Here is a 20,347-nt window from a genome sequence, read left to right as displayed (position 1 = left end):
CACCTAAATAAACCCCTTTTCCCCGTGCTTGTAACAAATTGGTGGACGATGCGGGGTACACCTCGTAACCACGGAGCCTACACTGCTGCAACTTCGCCGAAGCCGTCGACTTGCCGGACTTCCGTCACCCTCACCTGACATGCCTGAATACGCCTGCCAGATTCCCGAAGGTTCTGATGCGGCTTCAGGGCCAGCACCTGGCGTTCCGTGGCAATACTACCGGGTGCCACTCAATTTCGGAGGAAAAGCCGGAGAAGATGTCGACGAGTGGCTCACGAACTACCGAAGGGTGAGCCGATCTAATGGTTGGAACCGACCACACAGTTGTCCAATGTTGTGTTTTCCCTTACCGACACAGCGCTCGTCTGGTATGAGAATCACGAAGACACGCTTACTTCATGGGAGCTTTTCGTAGAGGAGCTCCGAGCGTGTTTTGGAGACTCTAGCGCAATAAAGAAACGCGCTGAACAGACGCTTTCACAAAGAGCTCAGATTCCCGGTGAGACCTGTACGACTTATATCGAAAAAGTTCTGAAACTGTGTAAAATAGTCAACTCTCAAATGTCTGAAGATGACAAAGTTGGACATTTGTTGAAAGGAATAGCCAAAGACGTCTACAATTTTTTGATCGGCAAGGAAAGCTTGGATTCCGTGTCTGACGTCATTCGCCACTGCAAGACCTTTCAGACGCTGCAGATGCGACGGATAATACCAAAGTTTGGTCGCCTGGCTAATGTCACAACGGTGGCAAGTGTAGACCCGAGTTCATGTGTTGACCTTCCATCAACAATACGGCAGAGTGTTCGCGAAGAGTTGCTCCATCGGAAAGAGATGTACCGTTGCACACCTGGCTTCGCTGGTGCGTACTTACCACACAAGATGAGAAACACGGCCGTTTCGACCGCATGGCAACCCACGGTTCACTCAGTGATCGTCGAGTATAGGTCTACCCCACAAACGAGAGGGACCATAAGCTATCAAGATCATGACTACGACCAACACCCTCGTCGCACGCACGCCTCCCGGCTGCCGATGCCTGGCCATGATGAATGGGACCCACCTGCTGGCTATGCAGTCGACAGCAACATGCGTGACTCCATGGAAGAACATCGAAATTTGCGACATCTGCCGGTGTGTTTCCAATGCGGTGTCGCGGGCCACATAGCGAGATTTTGCAATCGTCGCCCAACAACGTGGAATCGTCGATCGGGGTCATCAACAAGGACCACACCTCCTACGAGGACAACTCAACAGCCATACACTACCTCTTGGTCAGCTGGCGTCCCTCCTGGCAACGATTACTGGCAGAGAAGCTTCCAGAGCCGCTCGCCGGCATCTGACAGGAGTTTGACGCCATCGCCAACTTCTCGTGCACCGCGTTTACGTCAATCTCCATCGCCAATGCGCCGCTCCGCCTCGCCTTCACAACCGGAAAACTAGCTAGCGCGGCCAATGGGGGTGAGGTCGCTCGACACGTGCTATCGACAGAAATGCCCCCTGCAGTTGCTATGATTAAGAACAAAGTGCATGTACTTGTTGATGGTGTTTCTACAATGGCTTTAGTGGATACCGGAGCAACTGTATCCATAATGAGTCTCGGTTTTAAAGGTCGGTTGGGGCGCAAAGTTGTATTTTCGTGGAACCAGGCTGCAACGTTTTGTGGAGTGAGCGGTGAGTCGTTGCGCCCTGTTTGTCTGTGCACTGCTGAGGTATCCTTGGCTGGTGGAGTTTTCACGACGGAGTTTGTAGTTATTCCCCGATCGATGCACGAAGTGATTTTGGGCATTGACTTTTTGCGGCAGTGTGGTGTGACCGTTGATTGTCGCACGGGGGAAGTTTGCGTCGATGGCCATGTTTCGTCCGGGCTCTTAGAGGAGACTTGCAGTCAAGGTGAACTTTGTGTGTCTGCAGATACTGTTGTGCCTGCGTCCACCTCTGTGTGCATGCCGGTTGTATGTCGCGGTGAAGTTCCAGACAGTTTCGATGCCTCCGTAGAGCCAATGCATCTAAATTGTGTGAAGAAGAACGTTTTTGTCCCTCATTGTGTGGTATCCATCGGCAACGGGCGTGCTGGCTTGTGGACAGCCAACTGCTCGGCAGAACCCGTCCTGCTTCCAGACGGCTTGAAACTCGCCTACTTTACAGAATACATGTCTTCATCCGTAGCTGTACTAACAGACCCGCCGTGTGAATCTGCTGACCTTCGCCACGTCTCGGACAAAAAGCTTCTGTCTATGATAAACAAGTCGCTCAGCACAAGGGAGCGCCATACCTTGGTGGATACGTTTTCTAAGCATCTGTCAGTGTTTGACTTTGCGCAGCCGGACAAAGCGTTCTCGATTCCCGAGTCACGAACGCGCCATACTATCGATACGGGATCTGCGCGCCCGATCAGGCAAAAGCCTTATCGGGTGTCGCCTAACGAGCGCAAGATAATCGGGGAACAAGTGAGTGACATGATGAAAAATGGGATAATACAAGAGTCCTCGAGTCTTCGGGCAGCTCCGGTCATACTCGTCAGAAAGAAAGACGGTAACTGGACATTTTGCATTGATTATCGAAGATTAGATGCCGTGACTAAGAAGGATGTCTACCCGCTGCCCCGGATTGATGATGCAATTGATTGCCTGCATTCGGCCACTTATTTTTCTTCAGTGGACCTGCGCTCAGGATATTGGCAAATCCCGATACACCCGGCAGACGAGGAGAAAACAGCCTTCATAACCCCGGACGGATTATTCGAATTCAATGTGATGCCATTTGGGTTGTGCAACGCTCCAGCAACCTTTGAAAGGTTCATGGACACCATTCTGCGTGGGTTAAAATGGAACATCTTTATGTGCTATCTTGACGACGTTGTTATTTTCGGGCGCACATTCAATGAGCACAATACGCGCCTGGATATTGTCCTCGACTGCATCATAAACGCCGGCCTGGTTCTGAACTCCAAGAAATGTAACTTTGGTGACCGTCAAACCCTTGTGCTGGGTCATCTTGTTGACAAAGACGGTATCCGGCCTGATCCCCTCAAGACGGCAGCTGTTGAGGCATTCAGTGCACCGCAGTCAGTGAAGCAACTTCGTAGTTTTCTGGGTCTTTGCTCTTACTTTTGCCGATTTATTCCTGGTTTTGCTGACGTCCCTTATCCTCTGACAAATCTGCTACATAAAGACGCACGATTTAAGTGGACACCCGAGTGCGAGCTTGCATTTCGTCAGTTGAAGTTCCTGCTGACCTCCCGACCTATTCTTCGCCACTTCAATCCTACTGCACCAACTGAAATCCACACAGATGCTAGTGGGGTCGGTCTAGGTGCAGTCTTGGTCCAACGTTATGACGACCGTCAGCACGCGATTGCTTATGCAAGCCGCTCATTAAGCAAACCTGAACGAAATTACACGGTGACAGAGCAAGAATGCCTCGCTGTAATCTTTGCAGTTCAGCGATTTCGCTCGTACTTGTACGGACGCCCATTCCTAGTCGTCACAGACCACCATTCCCTGTGCTGGCTCGTGAACCTTCACGACCCTTGTGGTCGCCTTGCGCGCTGGGCTTTGAGGTTGCAGCAATATAACTTCACTGTTGGCTACAAGAGTGGCCAAAAACAAGCTGACACAGCACTGCCTTTCCCGTATGCCGCTTACCACGACGGGCTGCGACGCAGACGATTCTGATCATCTCGTCGCTTCTGTGACATCCACTTTCCCAGATATCGATGCGTTCAAAGCAGAACAACGGACAGACACCAAATTGGAGCCACTCTTCACTTCTGCCCATTCAAATGCAACAAGCAGCTACTGTCTACGTGACGGGCTCCTGTACAAAAGGAACTACTCAAGCACGGGTGCCCGCTTCCTTCTAGTGGTGCCGGAGCGTCTCCGGCCAGCAATCCTTCAGGCTATGCACGATGACCCTACTTCCGGTCACTTAGGCACTGTGCGCACCTTTTATCGCATTCAAGAACGCTTTTACTGGCCCCAGATGCGACATTCGGTTGAGTTGTATGTCGCCAGCTGCATACAGTGCCAACGTCGGAAACGCCCAACCACTGCCCCATCTGGTCTCCTTCAACCTGTGCTGCCTCCCAGCTCACCCTTTCGGCAAGTTGGAATTGATCTGCTAGGCCCTTTTCCAAAGTCATCTAAGGGGAACCACTGGATAATTGTCTGCGCCGACTATTTCACGCGCTATTGCGAGACGGCGGCTATGCCATCAACCACCGCCACCGAAGTATCGCTCTTCTTACTTCACGCTATTGTTCTGCGACATGGACCGCCTGGTGTTATCATAAGCGACCGGGGAGGTCAATTCACGGCGGCTATCGTGGAAGAGCTTGTGCGTTTATGTAACTCGCACCTCAGGCACTCGACGTTGTATCATCCGCAAACGAACGGCCTCACTGAGCGCACTAATCGAACAATCACAAATATGCTTTCCATGTATGTTGCGTCCGATCACGAGAATTGGGATGAAGTTCTACCGTTTACTACTTACGCCTACAACACCGCCAAGCACGAGACAACCGGCTACAGCCCCTTCTTCCTTCTATACGCCTCGTGCACCGTCTATAGAGGCGCCACTGAAAGCCACCTAGCGGACGCTTCCAACAGTACACGCGGGAGCAGTAGCAGACGACAACCCTTTGCAGCAAGGATGGCTGAAGTTCGCGGCTGCGATTTCTCCTTTGTTCAGGTGCCAGGCTGCTTCTTCTGCGGTGACAGCTGTAGGGAAGATGCTGACCTCTGTGCGAGCAGGTATGAACACGATGTTACCGGTGTTTGGGACAACATGGTCCACATACGTGCAAGGTGTGTCCCGCAGACAAACGCCATGAACCCCATTTACATGATGTGGAGCTCATGTTCACTAGCCGATAAATTTTGTTGCGTGATGCGATCTCTCGATGATATTTTTTTATTCTGCCCTTGCCGCAATGCTACTTCTGTACCTGAATAATGAGCACCCGTCGTTAGTGCAGACTTATATCAAACAAATCCGCACGGTGCAATCTCTGCATATGCCATTGTGATTTTTCTGCCGATGAATACATGTGACATCGCCGAATAAGTGCAGTCGAAATCGCCTCAAGAAGAGTAATTGCCAGTTTATTGATGGAAACGCGTACACTAGCCAACGAAGTCACCAAACAGACGGGGTAATAAAAGCGCGTGTTAGTGCTGTACCGCCGATGCAATTCTGCTGCATACGCCGATGAACTACCGTTCCCGCTGCAGTTTGCGCAATTTTAAATTCCCCAAGGGAGCTGCTTGGAAACGTACAAAGTTAAAGACTGACTAACTTTTCAGTACTTTTTTATATTACTAGAGAGAGGTGCCACATGATATATTTAAAAGCAGAGCAGCGCCAGTCAAAGTAGATGAGCGCTGGCGGCAAGGCCCGGTTTAGTCGTCTGCAGCGTAAGTATAAGAAAGAATTCAGTTGAGTACAAAACTCACATGCAAGAAAGGACTACGTTGTGAAACAAACAAATCACTCGGCGTGTTAAGTTTGCTCAGGCAGCATCGAGGTGTGATGACTTCCCAAACGGGACGTGAACTTTTCAGCGAGAAATGGAACAAAAATACCATATGCAGCAGCTATTAGCAATTCTCGCCCTGAACTGCCTATTTTCTAAACACATTTCCAAAAACGCAAACAATATCTAAGATGCCCTCGGGCAAACAGAATAAAGCTGTTAAAGAAGCACTTCCTTGGTATCATTACGATAAGACACAGCGTGATTTATATCCTTTACAAACAAGGCAGGGTGAAAACTTCGCAGCTCAAAAGAATCGACAAGAGTTATGCATGGAGCAACTAGCAACAGTTAAACATGTGCAAAGCCATGCATAAAATAGATGTAAAAACACGAAGTGAGTGACAGCTGGTGCGAGGATTTACCGCGCCACATGAAACCAACAATTTCAGTTTTTGCAAACTTCAGTAGCTTTAACATACAACGCAATGCGCTCATGCAGTCGTGCTGCCTAGCTAGCGCAATGCGGTAAAGAAGCGGAAAACAATATAACCGGCAAACAGCATTCTGAACTTTAGCGAAATGCCTTTAAACCTCATGCTGTACTGCAGACGAACTTCGTCGCTTACGCGTCTATGATCAAGTGGGGAAAAAAAAAACCGACGCGACAAAGGAAAGGATGACACAAGAAATTTCCCGCCGAAGCGACGATCCATTTTTGCTACCGTTGCTCCCGCTGATGAGGCTTTGTCGGGAATGATTAGAACCGTATCCCCGGCACGTTTTCACCGGTATTTGAGCCCCCCACCCTGCAACAATTCTTCTTCGACATTCCCTGAAGCTTTGGCCACCCCACACGTGCGAATGGTGTTGCCTATCTTGCTCTGAAAACGTGAATAAGACAGAGAAGCACGATCAACGATGCAACAAACTACGGCGCGCGCCAGGCTCCTCTCCCGCGTGTTCTGCGCAAGGCCGCCACCAGTGGCGCGTCCGTCGGCGTGCACGGCGCCTATATGCTCGGCCACCCCGGTATACACTCGACACTGTCCTCCCTTTTTACCGCCACGACAATCCTACGGTCGCCGATACGCTATGCCTCGCTGAAAAGGCTCGGAGACTTGCGCGACTGCGGACTTTGGCATCACAAGAAAACTCCAAAGCCCGCTATGACGCACGACATCGGCCTGTTACATATCAGCCTGGTGATCTCGTTTGGCTTTGGACTCCTACAAGGAAGCGCGGTTTGTGCCAAAAGCTGCTGGCAAACTATGATGGACTGTATATTGTCATCGACAAAGTCAGCGAAGTGAACTATACTCTCACCCGCCTCACGAACACTGGAAGATGTTCTGCTAGGACACAAGTCGCGCATGTCGCACGGTTGAAATCATGCACGCCACGACAAGCTAGTTGACTCACCCAGTGGGCTTTGTCTGCGAGGAGAGTATATGTTACGTCCAAGCGCGTAAAAGGGACGCGGGGATCAAGAAGAGAAGGGAAGAGGAGAACGAAGACTGTGCAGCGGCCATTCCTGTTGTTCGTAGCCTGCCGTTCCTGCTCTCGCACGCCTAAATAAACCCCTTTTCCCCTTGCTTGTAACAATATTTCCACATTTTGTGAGTGCCAGGTAGGCAATTTAGAAGTACTGAAGCTTAAGCCTCATCACCTGTATTTTTCTAAACGGCCAAAAAAAAAATTCACAAACAGAATACTTACCAATAGCCAGAACACTCATGGTACTTCATGGCAGTTGCGCACATAGAACTCATCTAGACTGCCAGTCTTTTTGACGAAAAAGAAAGCCCATGCACATCAAATGTTGTTTGTGCTCTTTTGGCTCCAAAATTGTAGTACAGTAGACTTTCCTTAATTTGACTCCCGTTAATTCTATCCCGTACAAAGGTCCTAATTGGTGTTCATGCCTTTCTATGGTCCCTATCTTTCGTTCTATCCTCAAATTGGCCTTCACCAGATAATTCAAACTTGGCCAGTCACCATGCATATGCGATACCCTTTAATGACCCCAATAGCGACCTCTTTACTGGCAGTTTTTGTCTCATCAGAGCTTAGGGGACAGTGAATGCATTGAACACATGCCATCTCCTGTGGAAAACGCCTGTTTTCAGCCTGCCCTAGGAATATTTTCAAGCAATAATGGTAGCTCACAATGTCTGATTACGGTATTTACCGAATTCTAACGCATGCCTTGTTTTTCCCAATCCCAATAAGATTGAACCGAAAGCTATGTTTGCAACATTTGTATGCTTTGCCACATAACAATACTACGTGGCAAAGCTGATTTCAAAAAAACATGCAATGAAGCTGACTTTAGGAAGTAGATTTAGTAGACTCTTGCCCATTTCTCTTGCTAAAAAATCAAGTGCGCATTAAATTTCTACTTTGTTTAGGAGCTTTAATGTTATTGCCACATTACTTTTCTACCTTGGACTCGTAGAAAGGGGGCGCGCATTTGATTCAGGGGCATGTTAGAATCGGGCAAATACTGCTAAATGAATCAGTGGTGTGTTTTGATGCTTTTGTCTGCATCTTGTTTAATATGACCCACCAGATAATTAGATCAATTTGACTTCCAGGTGGTCAGGTCCGTAGTGTCACAACACAAATGCCTGCTGACACAGATTCCCCTGCGAGGATGTGCACTGCAGGACCCCACAAAATGTATAATGGTGATGAGAGAGAACGATAAAATCGCACTGCAAGGCTCACACTTTAGCAATACTCCTACAAAGCTAGTGCACTGATATAAAAGCTAGAATAGGTTTGAGCCTCCTAAGAGGTGAAAAAGAAGCTGGCTGATAGTACTGTACTCTAAATTCACATTACTGGGGAAAACAGGACTAAGTAGTCAGCACTAACACATACCATGTCGATAGTAGGGGAGACAAAAAAAATAAAATATAAATAAACTGAACAAACTAAATCATTATTTTTTTAAAAGAACTATACTTGACTGAAATGAAGAGCTACTGTGTATATAACCCAGCAGTAGCCCTTTCTCAACTTACCAAAAAAGCAAAAACAAGTTATCCATTGGGTTAACCCAAGTAAAACACGTGTTGGTACTGTGCTTTCAGTAGGTTTGAAAATGCAAGTTTTCACTTTCAAAACTAAGCTTGGGTGATTTAAAATCATACTTTTCCTTCTAATTTACACTAACATGTATAATTGCCCATGCGAATGGCTGCAGAGCCCATGGGCAAACATTTCAGCTCTAGCAAGAGTGAGTGGTACACTACTGCAATGACTTCAACTCATGCATGAAACAAGGGTTCCACTTGCGCACCGTCACGAGAGATGTGGACAGTGCAGTGGCGATAACCACCAATGGCATGGAGGTCTAAGTCTGTGCACAATCACTCCAAGTTGCAGCGCAGACTTGTTCGCTGCATAATAGGCTTGGCCACGAGTTCATAAAATGGATTCCATAAAAAATTATTTGGCTGCCAAAGATAAGCTACATCACAGGAACGAAGCTGCTGTAAAGGTCACTTACGCAGTAACTCTTCCTGAAGCTGAGGGCTGCGAGACATATGTAGAACTACAGCAGACCGATGGAGCACGTGCGGCAGCAGTGCTTTGCGTAGTGAAATGCCATCTTCACACAGGCGAGAAAGAAGGCGGGCAAGGTGCTGGAGAGTGCACTCGGATGATGACGATGATGCAAGGTGCCGCACTAGAGCAGCTTCCACCTCACCTGAGGGCAAAGTAAACATTATGGCATGAAACCATGATTACATGAATAAAGCTGCAAATCTAATAAGCAAACAAGCTAAAGTGCACTGCACTGAGACAGGGTCATTTTTTATATACGCATATTAGTATTGGTTTTCAGCCACTACAGGGTGGGCTAGAAGCATCATTTACATGAGCATTAAAACACAACATGAACAATACATTATGTGCATTATGTACTATTGCGCTCAATATGAACTGCAACATGCGAGCCGTGGCTGCAGCTACGCTCTCGAGAAAAAAAGTGGAGTGAGTTTCCCCAATCCAGACATGCACATACCCCCATTATTTACGCTGTCTGCTTTCTTCACGGAGTGATAATACAGTGGCTTGCCAAGCAGCCCGTAATCCGTTAGTGCAGCGTGCTTCATGATGGCGCACGCTGCCCTAGCTTCGTAACTATTATTTTTTTCTAATCGTAATGGAGCAATGGCTGCTCGGTGCGCCAGTGTGTTACCGCTGCAGGAAGAAAGCAGACAACAGAAAGGGGGGGCTATGTGCATTGCTCAAATGACGACACCCTCTCCACGTTTTTTTCTCAAGAGTCACGGCTCACACGTTGCAGCTCATATCGAGCACAATAGTACATTGGCAAGCTGAACAAACACATCCCACCTCTATGCATAACGAAAATGCACACACAAAATAAGAAGGCCCTATGAGGAATATAAAACAAAAATATTTGAGCAAGTATAAATTATTATACACACTGATCCAAAGAATTTTTTTTAATCAATAAAAGAATGACACTGTGTGCACAGGATAGAAGATAATTACATATTTCTATCTAACCAGTCAAAGATTTCTTCATGTAAAGTATTCAAAGTATTAATACTGAATGCTACTTGATGCTAAAACAGTTCCTAGTGAAGAGGAACAAAAACTTCAGCCTAGTTATACACCACCATTCAGCTAGCTTAAGATAATTATCAAGATTTGGCTTTTCAAGGACACAATCTGTACAACAGTATCTCATTAGAATAAACCTAGCAGCTCTACATTATGCTCTCTATATAGTCTGCCGATCAACCTGGACTGGAAAGGGTTCCTACTATGCCAACGTGTTTTAGCATTCGCCACACAAATGTTAGATATGGCATTTTACTGACTAGGCTGCAAACTGCAGCTTCTGTTCACAAGATTTCTTTTTACGTTTAAAGAATGTTTCATAATGTGATATGGCCAACTCCAGTTCATTGTTATACTTATCCCTAGATTCTTAAACATGACAACTATGGCAAGTATTGTAGGATTGACTGCATAAATGCAATCTACCATATTTACTGGAACCTAACGCGGACCTTTTACCCGATAAAACAGGTCCAAAAATTGCGTGCGTGTTAGAATCGAGTACAACCCTAAATCTGTGTTACCATATCGCCATCGGCATTTCAAAATGGCCGCCTTGTACACGCTTCGAGCCTAGCTGCCGTAGCTTACCCCATGTGCTGTAGTACATATGTGTAAGCGGGCTGGTAGTCGGGTGATGAACGAACTTTATTGCGGTTGAAACGAAGTAGATATAGGAAAGAGTGGTGATGGAACAGGTCACGTGCTTTTAACGAAATGGCCGGAGATGTCAGAGTGACTCAGCCATGCTACATCTTCCCTTTCTTAGGGAAGCAAATAATTACAATGGCCTTTCTGGTTGTGGGTAGCGGCAGAGCTCCCGGCGTGGCCTTGTGCTCCTGCGTAGCTCTTAAGCGGGCTGGGCATTGTCTAGTCGCTAGGACCCGGCATGAGGACTCTCTTCGGGATGTGTAGGTGCATCTCGCAGATGCTCATGAGTACGTCTAATTTCCTGGTCCTCTTCAGTCTTCACCACCACGGAGCGTGGCGTCTCAGCTGGCCTCAGAAAGACCGCAGGTGTGCAGGCCTTTTCGTGGGTATCGTATGCAGTCACTCTGTGGCCAGGTGACAGGGGTGGCAGGTTCTTGGAGTGGCGATTGTAGTAGATCCTCTGGCACTGGCGGAGTTCCTGGAGATGGTTATGGACGGCTCGGTTGGGCACGATCTCCGGCCCCACGTGGCTTACAGGTATGGGCAGCAGGGTCCTTGTCTGCCTTCCTATCACTCTCCGCACAGGGGACTTCAAAACAGCATCTCGCGGAGTATTACGCCATTCAAGCAGAGCCATGTGGAAGTCGGGCATTCTAAGAGAGCACTTGAAGGGAATCACGGTCAATGGCCAAGTCTGATGAATAATCTGATGTTTCGGAACCGCGTACGGGTTCCTTGTTCACTGAGTTGGACAGAAAATCATCGTCACTTATATATCCAGCACGTGACATAACGAACGTGCGAACGTGTGAATATACCTGCCATTTACGCACGTTCGTTACATCACATGCTGGCTATATAAGTGACGACAATTTCCTGTCCAATTCAGTGAACAAGGAACCCGTATGCGGTTCCGAAACGTCAGATTATTCATCAGACTTGGTCAGTGACTGTGATTCCATTCCTTTCCATGCCTGACCAGACGAACTTTCGTCGAACCCTTGATTAAGAGAGCCCTTCTTTAGTAGTTTTCTTGCTTCTTGCATGGCCCTCTCCATCATACCATTTGAGCGTGGATGATATGGGCTTGACGTTACGTGGGTAATGCCAAGCCCACATAAGAAGTCTTTGAATTCTGTGCTGTTGAATGGCGGCCCGTTATCGCTGCACAGTTTAAGCAGTAACCCATGAACCGAAAAAAGTTCAGCACACCAAGACTTCAAGCTGGTTAGCAGTGGTATTGCGAAATTCCATTATTTCAAAAAAGAAGGAACAGAAGTCGACAATAATGGCAAACAGTTGGCCCCCATAAAAGAATAGGTCCATTCCTACAACTTCCCAGGGTAAGTTTGGAACCTCATGGCTCAAAAGCGGCATCTTTGCGTTTCGTGGCTGATGCTTTTGGCACATTTTGCAGTTTCAGCAAAATTGCTTTATGTCGCTTGCCATGCAGGGCCGGAACATGACGCTTCGTGCCCGCGCCTTCATCTTATCGGCTCCGGGATGTGCGACGTGCAAAAGAGCCAATATTTCTGCTTTCATTGAACTTGGTACGATCACCTTGTTGCTGCGAAATAGAAGACCGTCTTGTGCATGTATCTCCTCCTGATAAGACCAGTAGGGGTGGATGGCTTCTGGAACCTCGTGCTTGTTGTCAGGCCAACTGGTCAGCGCATATTCCCGCAGCTTGGAGAGAACGGTATCATTGTTTGTTGCTGCAAGAATACTTTTTTAAAGCACATTGACTTGAAACTGCTCAGTTTCCTCACGCATGCTCACTTTGCTCGGAAAACGCGACAAAGCAACCGCAAGAAAAAGTTATTTGCCTGGCTTATACACCAGCAGTTTGATCGGATAGCACTGCAAGGTCAGCCTCATGCACTGCAAGCAGAGGGGGCACTGATGTAGCGGCTTGTTAGGTATTGGTACCAAAGGCCGGTGGTCGGTCTCTACAATCACTTCTGCCTGACCAAAAACGTAGTCATGGAACTTCCTGCAACCATGCACTATCACCAGCATTTCCTTCTCGATTTGTGCATAGTTCTGTTGCGCCTCTGTGAGCGACCGGGACAAAAAAACGATAGGGCGGCCGTCTTGCATTAGAACTGCGCCGACTCGCAATTGGCTTGCACTGACCGAGAGAAATAAAGGCTTTTTAGGGTTGAAGAAAGCCAAAACGGATGTCAAGGACTGACGCAAGGTGTCAAAACTCATTTGTTGCGCCTCCGTCCAAACCCATGCAATATCTCTGCGCAACAGTGTTCGAAGCCACGTGGTTACCACTGACATGTCGGGAATAATCGCTGCACAAAATTCATCGTCCCAAGAAATACTTGCAGGTCTTTCTTGCTCGTCAGTTCAGGCATTCCAAATATGTCTCGTACCCTCTCCGAATCCAGGCGTAGGCCTTCTGTAGTGAGGATGTGTCCCAGATACTGGACCTCCGGCTGCTGAAACGCACTCTTCTTGGAGTTAAGTCGAAGGTTTTGCTGTTGACAACGGGCCAACACAAGTTTTAAGCTGTAGTTGTGTTCGCCTTTATTTCTGCCCCATACTAATAATACGTCATCCATCACAAATGCCACACAGTACAAGCCTTCCAAAACATGGTGCATTGCTGCTTGGAAAATTTCTGGGGCCGAAGCTATTCCAAACGGCATGCGAAGGAACCGATAACGACTAAACGGAGTGCTCAGTGTGCAAAGTTTGGAGCTCGACTCGCTAAGCCGAATTTGCCAAAACCCTGAAGCTGCGTCTAGCGTGGAAAAGAATTGTGCCCCGGGAAGCCTAGGAGCGACATCCTCTAACATTGGCATGGGATAGTTCTCACGGAGCATGGCTTAATTGAGCGATGTTGGATACAGGCAAATTCGAACTTTGTCTCCTTGAACAATGGTAACCATGTGGCTGGACCATTCTGTAGACTCAGTTACTTTTGTTACGATGCTTTGATCCTCCATACGTTGAAGTTCCGCTCTAGTCTTGTCCTCCAGGGCCACGGGGAGTCTCTGAGCCGGTACAATGACACCCACGGCTCCGGGCTTGAGTTTTATTTCGTACTCATAACCCTTGAGCTCACCCAGTACTGTGAAGACTTTTGCAAAAGGTTCTGCTGACAGGTAAAGTTGATCGACCTCGATGTGCTGTACCCGGCAGATAAATCCAAGGCGTTTGGCTGCTGAACCACTCAGAGCCACTGGTACACTTTGCTCTATGATGTAAAATATTTGGGGGACCACCCTCTCATTGGCCGAGAGCCGAAGGCACACTTTTGCTTGGGCGTTTGACTTGTGGCCGAAAAATGCTGTTAGTGCAACCCGGCAAGACAGCTCTGGTTGATCCGGTAGCTTTGCGACGTCCCTCCTCGAAATGACGCAACGGTTCGCCCCCGTGTCTAATTTGCATGTCATTGGTTGGCCTTCAATGTCCACCGTTGCACTCCAGTGGTCTGTGTTGACCGTGCTCACTGTTAATGTTTGCAGAAAAAAATCGTTGTTGTCTGCGAATAGTTCCCGTAGTTCTTTCTTCTTGTGGGGAAAGCTTCGCGAAGGCCGTGCCAATTTGCATGCTCGGGCGAAGTGGTTAAACCCTCCGCACTTATTGCATGTTCTACCGATGGCGGGGCATCTTTTGCCGCTGTGTGTGCGATAGCCGCATCTGCCGCAGGCATCGCCTTTCTTTGCGACTGTGTTAACTGCCGCGTCCTGCGCTGTCTCCGCGGCTTCACTGATTTCATGAAAGCGCTCTTTCCCTTGCTCTTGACTGCGATAAATATCGATAGTCTTCTTGTATGAAGGGTGTTCCGCAATCCATTTCTGCTGCAGGCTCTTGTCTCGAATCCCCAGAATTACGCAACTGCGCAGCAGCCGGTCTTCCATTACCCCAAATTCGCAGTTTGTAGCTAACATTCGTAGATCCGTCAGCCACTCATTGAAACGTTCGCCTTCCCTTTGGTTTCTGAACCCAAATCGAAATTCATGATAGGTCAAGTTCGTTTCCGGTTTGTAGAGCTCTTCAAACTTAGCAATTAAGACGTCTACATTATTTTTTTCCCTCTTCTGCCTCAAACGTGAAGGTGCTGTATTGCTTCCTTGCCTCTTCGCCAATAATCACTAGCAACGTGGCTGCTTGCATTTCTTTTGCTTGTTTTGTCAACTGGGTAGCAGTGTAAAACAGTGTGAACTCACTCTTCCGAGTTTTCCATCCAAGCCAGGCATTGCCCGATGTGTCCAGGGGCTTTGGCAGTGTCAAAATCGTTGATGGCAAAAGGGCTGGCGGCATGGCCATTTCGGCTAGGCACCGCTGCCACCATGTAAGCGGGCCGGTAGTCGGGTGATGAACGAACTTTATTGCAGTTGTAACGAAGTAGATATAGGAAAGAATGGTGACGTAATAGGTCACATGCTTTTAATGAAATGGCCGGCGATGTCAGAGTGACTCAGCCATGCTACAATATGCTTGGGTTAGTCTACGACCTACTGGAACTCCAGACCTGCACAAATATCTGGTTTCTACGAGAGTCACTTGCGCCCACTCTCATTCAACCGTTGGTGTCGCTTTTATAACCTGCTCGTTTGCTACTCTACGGTCGACTGGTGCGGCATTGTAATTAGTACGGCGGCTGCTGTGTTGTGAGGAACTGCTTGCATGGTTAATGATTTTTGCGAACACAGTGATAGTGATGTCACAAGGCTGTGATTGGCCGCTTGGCTCCAGAAGTTGAATGCCTGAACCTAAATAATGTCAGTGTGTGTAGTCCGCTGCTCTCTAAAATAGCATTAAATAGCCACTCTTATTGCCTTTTCCAGGCAGTAGCATACCGCACAGATCCTGCAGATTATTATAAGTCACATTGTTTATAGAGTTCATAAAGTACACAACAGTTTCATTGTATACATTGTAAAGTTTGCTTCTGTGCTCTTTAGAAACTGGAAACCACCGTAACATTCATTCAGAACAATTGTTCTGTCGTTGAATGTTAGGCTCATTTCAACTCTTAAACGTTGTCTCATTTCAACTCTTAAAAGAATGCATCGGAGGTTCAAAAAGAGAATTACGCAAACAGCTTCACTGCATACGTATCTTTTGCACCATCATTATGCTGCTGCCGTACAATGCAGAAAAGCTAGCTTTGCAGTTTGGAAAGAGTTCCGTGACACAAGGCCTGTAGTGCAGCACATACTAAAGCAGTGGGATCACTTCTGCAAGCTTTATACTGAGCTAGACATCCAACAACACTAAAAACAAGGTATGCTCACCTTTCCTTGAAACAGACTCGATCTACCTACTATTGCACATATCGGGCGCACGACTCACTCATGAATACTTTAAACAGATCATCTTTTCACTAGGGCACACAACAGTAAATCCTAATCTTATCTACGACATTAGGCTATCTGTAAGCAACTCAAAAAAGCTAGATTATCCTACGAATCTTTCAAAACAATTTTTCCAGTCTCTTACTAGAAAACAGAAATTTATGCCGTCTAGCATTGTAGCTGCCACCTATGCTCATTGTTTACCTTCCTTGCAATGCTCCTCTTCCTCTAATTTCCCTGTTCAAACGCAAAGCGTTTGCAAATTTTTTTCTTTTTATATTTGTGAATTTATTAATTTACCACCAATACAAGTGCTTTGTGCCTGCCGAAGTGGCAGCACGAGGGCTGAACAGATCGCAAAAGCAGACGACAGCGAACAAGTTATAACTAGTGCCACCCTGCTTGTACACTTTGTCCCTAGCGGCAAAAGGAGTGAACTAGACCAGGCGTACTGGAGCAGAGAGATCTGTGCAGGTCTGGAGTTCAGTAGGTCATGGGTTAGTTTACTGTCCGACTTCCCATTTTCTGCGTTTGCTCTATCAGCATGAAAGTGCCGACTGTGAAGACACGCCAAGTGTTCATCATGATGCCGCAAAAAAAAAAGGAAAGTGATCATGTGTGCTGAGATTGGCAGAAATTGGGCCGCATCACGGGTGTTCGGAGTCCCAAAACTTGCATGCGGGACTGGGCGTTCTACTCTGGCAGCTGCTGTGTAGGCACGGCCACGCAGCCCCTATCTTGAAAGCGATCTGCGATATGGAGAGAGTCTATGCATCTAGGCGCACTGCGCTGTGTTCTCGTCACTTAGTTCACGTTGAAGCTAGAGGCCGCACAAAGGTCAATTCGCTCGCTTCTGCTACCGCACCTCCTCACTTCAGCATTCTCATAAAAAGTTTCCGCAGTCAATTGAGTAAGACGTGCTCACGTTTGCTTGTGTGAGCGTGACACCATGCTTGTTCATTTAGCTAGGAAGCAAATGTTTAAAAGTTTATACGGCCGATAAAACTACTATCCTTACTTTTTGTATAGCTTCCTATTAATTTGCTATCGCAATCGGTGCTTCGCCTTTTGGGCGAAACTGCGAATTTTTATATTAATCGCAACTTTAGTGCACTGGGAGTAAATCGTTGTTTTTCCAAATGAGAGAAAGTTGTATTTCTGTATGAAATAATGAGGTGCATGGTACTGTAAAGGACTTTTCTTTTTTAGGTCACAGCAAACAGATGCGCGTTACAATCGAGGGTTTTTCTTTTTTCCTGTCACCGAAAACAGGTGCGCGTTACAATCGAGGGCGCGTTAGAATCGAGTAAATATGGTAGTATGTGATGTATGTGAGGCCACATGAAGTTGAGCATGCCAATCAGTACAAAATGCATAAAGCAAGAGGCTATGAAAGAAACAATGCAATGACACAATGGGGAGGGAAGACTTAGACCAGGGGCCCAGTGGCGCTCTAGGACAGTGACGTTCATGCTCGGAACACAGTGCCAATGCAGTTCACAGGTTTAAGGTTAGCAAACATATGTGACTTTCTCCTTTCTGCTCTTACTAAACATGAGGTCCTTTCAAGTCCTTAGAGATGCCAAGATATGGACAAGCCAGTCCACAGACTATGAACAGCTAATTATGAATAAGTTCCACAGGGTACTTTTTCATGCAGCTTCTTCATAAAGACCGCACGCTGTTAATCACAGTATGCTGCATGACAAACAATGCGGCAACAAAAACAAATCCATAAAGAACTTACCAGTCCTCAACGCAATGGCTTTGCCCACTGCTGCAGAATCCACGCCAGCCATCACTGCCAAGACTGTTAGCTGTGCTTCCGTCTTCTCTGGGCAGCTGCTACTTGCCAGGCACACCTGCATCGTTATTTTTTACTCTGAGAGTGGGGCCCAAAGGGTCCCATCTTTAAGGCATATAAGTACTTGTTTAGCTATGTTCTAAGTGTTATATTGACGATCATATGTGACACGTAAGTCGACGGTTACCATCAGCTCCACATGGCGGTGCCACGCTCATGAGTAAACTCATCGCATCTAGGAACCCAGGTCACACCACTTCTAGTTCTACTCTCTGTTATGTAGTAACTGCATGGCATACAGACCAAATTTGGCGTGAATACGCAATATTTTTCTAATTATACACTAAACAAAATGGAAAGAAGAAAAAAAAAACAGCAGATGTGTTGGATCATCGTGCATGCAAGACTCCCGCGGACAGAAGAAGATGCTTCCAAAAACTATGGAAGGCAGGTAAAGTGTGACGTACACTTTGTTTTATACTCAGCAGGCAACGCTTGAGAAATTACACTAGTGAGCTCATAAATGTATTGATCTGAGCACTTTAGATAGGGGTGTGCGAATAGGGATTTTTGAGACCAAATCGAATACAGATCGAATAGAGCTAGAAGCAAATTGAATCCACTACCAAATACTTTTCAAATAGTTTTTGAATAATTAATTGCTGTTATCACATTTTATATAGAATGATGTTAACAACCTAGCATTCTTGAAGTTAACGAGTTTCTTTCATTACATTGTAGGGTATGAAGCTTTGCTTATTAACAGCACAAATGGAGCATTAGGAGCAAACAAGTAGTTTCTTTGCATGGACAGGGCCCTTTAAAAAGTGTGAATGATCGCTGTACAGCCTGTAAAATATGGCTACCTAAGTGACGTAACCTTCTCCACTATGCAAGTTCTCATGTTTTATGTCTGTACTATGCCCACGGGAGTGAAAATTTACCCTAATTTTGTTCCAATTTTATGTTTACTTGGGTGCAGTTAACGTTTTTAAATATTCCAAAAGTATTCCAAAGGTATTCGAAAAATCTTCGTATTTACGAATAGTGACTATTCAATTCGAAGACCAAATCAAATAGGACACTATTCGATCAGTAATTAGAAAGCTTCGAATTTTTGCACACCCATAGTTTTGCAGTGCGCTTGTTTTTTATTTGCGACAGTTTATATGGAATAACTGCTTCATATCTTACAAGTACAATGTATGGACGCATGATCACATTAAATTGCGTATCACTTGTGCGTCTTTCACTTTGTGCACTTATCACTTTGTGCTTTTAATATGCAACATATTATGTTTTGTTGACAAGTACAAACAGTGCGCTGTGGCCACTGGTCATAGAAGTGTGTCACTACACTTGTTTGGTGATTAAATAGATTCAGATCTGTGATGTCTTCCATGTAACAAGTAATTCCTAGTTTCCAACATAAATACACAAGACCTAATGTTACACTGAGGACCAAATGTTACAGTGGTGGAACAGCAATTTGACTTTGTGGTGTAGGCCTGGTGCAGGCAAAAATTTCATTTCACGCAGCTACAAGCACTTTCAGGGCTCGTAGCTTACTGACCATTTTCAACTAAAATAGTGAATAAGAATAGTGGAACTGGCTCTACGCATGCCATTGAGGCATTTGGGCCTAGAATTACCACACTAGTTTCATTATTTTTATTAGAATGGCTTTCCCTGTGCGTGTATCATGGTATGAAGCTGCTTCTACCGTTCAGGCTTGCAACAGGCATTGCATTTTTATTGCATGCATGCAACAGGCATTACATCTGCGCTTCAAGCAAGCAAGCAAAAAGAAGTTTAATGAACTAGGGCAGGTCGATAAGACCACGCCCAAGGACACGTGTGACTAAACCGGAGTCACATTGAAGACATCCACAGGTTATTTCTAATGTGCACAATCTCTCCTGCACAAATATACCGCGAAACATGTGAAAGCTGATTAAATAACCAACACGAAATCTACTCTTCCGATTGTGCAGGGTTGCAAGGAAGATCCCCACTCATAAGCTAATTGACAGCAATTGAGCACACATAGTATTACAAGATGTTTTTAAAGTAGCACCATAAACAACAATGTTAAAGGGACACTAAAAGAAAATATGAAGTTAATTAGATAGCTTCTCTGTCTAGAAGTCTTGCATCATTTTCTGGGTGCCAATATATGATTTTGTTGCATAAAAACTGCCACTGAAAGTCCTGCTGCCACTCATCAATTTGAATCCCCTGTGGCAAAACATAGGCCATGACACAATCACACCACCACCTCTGCTGCTATCTGCGAATCGGCCACTCCTCTCTCAACTTGTATCGGTGGCGTTCCTCAAACAGCCCACCTCCCAACTAGTGGGCAGCTGGCACCACCCGGTGCCCCAACGTCACACCATTCGTCACACGAGAGAGATACCATACTCTACGACAGGTGGTGCCGCTCTGATTTTCTATTTTCATCATTTTCTCACTTACGAAAGCTCTGTTCTC

The 20,347-nt window shown here is 46.4% G+C and overlaps 1 protein-coding gene across 1 annotated transcript in view; it reads right to left on the bottom strand.

Annotated features, from left to right (window-relative positions):
- Positions 1-20,347, bottom strand: part of LOC126516562 (uncharacterized) — a 186,053-nt gene that overhangs the window by 124,274 nt on the left and 41,432 nt on the right. Inside the window, exons 5-6 of the mRNA XM_050166687.2 lie at positions 17,798-17,912; positions 8,994-9,194 (exon numbers count right to left, since the gene is read on the bottom strand). Of these exons, the coding sequence (XP_050022644.1) occupies positions 8,994-9,194; positions 17,798-17,912 (316 nt within the window). The remainder of the gene's footprint in view (positions 1-8,993; positions 9,195-17,797; positions 17,913-20,347) is intronic.

Source organism: Dermacentor andersoni, chromosome 1 (assembly GCF_023375885.2).
Source record: "Dermacentor andersoni chromosome 1, qqDerAnde1_hic_scaffold, whole genome shotgun sequence".
In the NCBI taxonomy this organism is placed as follows: Eukaryota; Metazoa; Arthropoda; class Arachnida; order Ixodida; family Ixodidae; genus Dermacentor; species Dermacentor andersoni.
The sequence above is the reverse complement of the archived record's forward strand: the minus strand, read 5'-3'. Positions and strand labels throughout refer to the sequence as shown.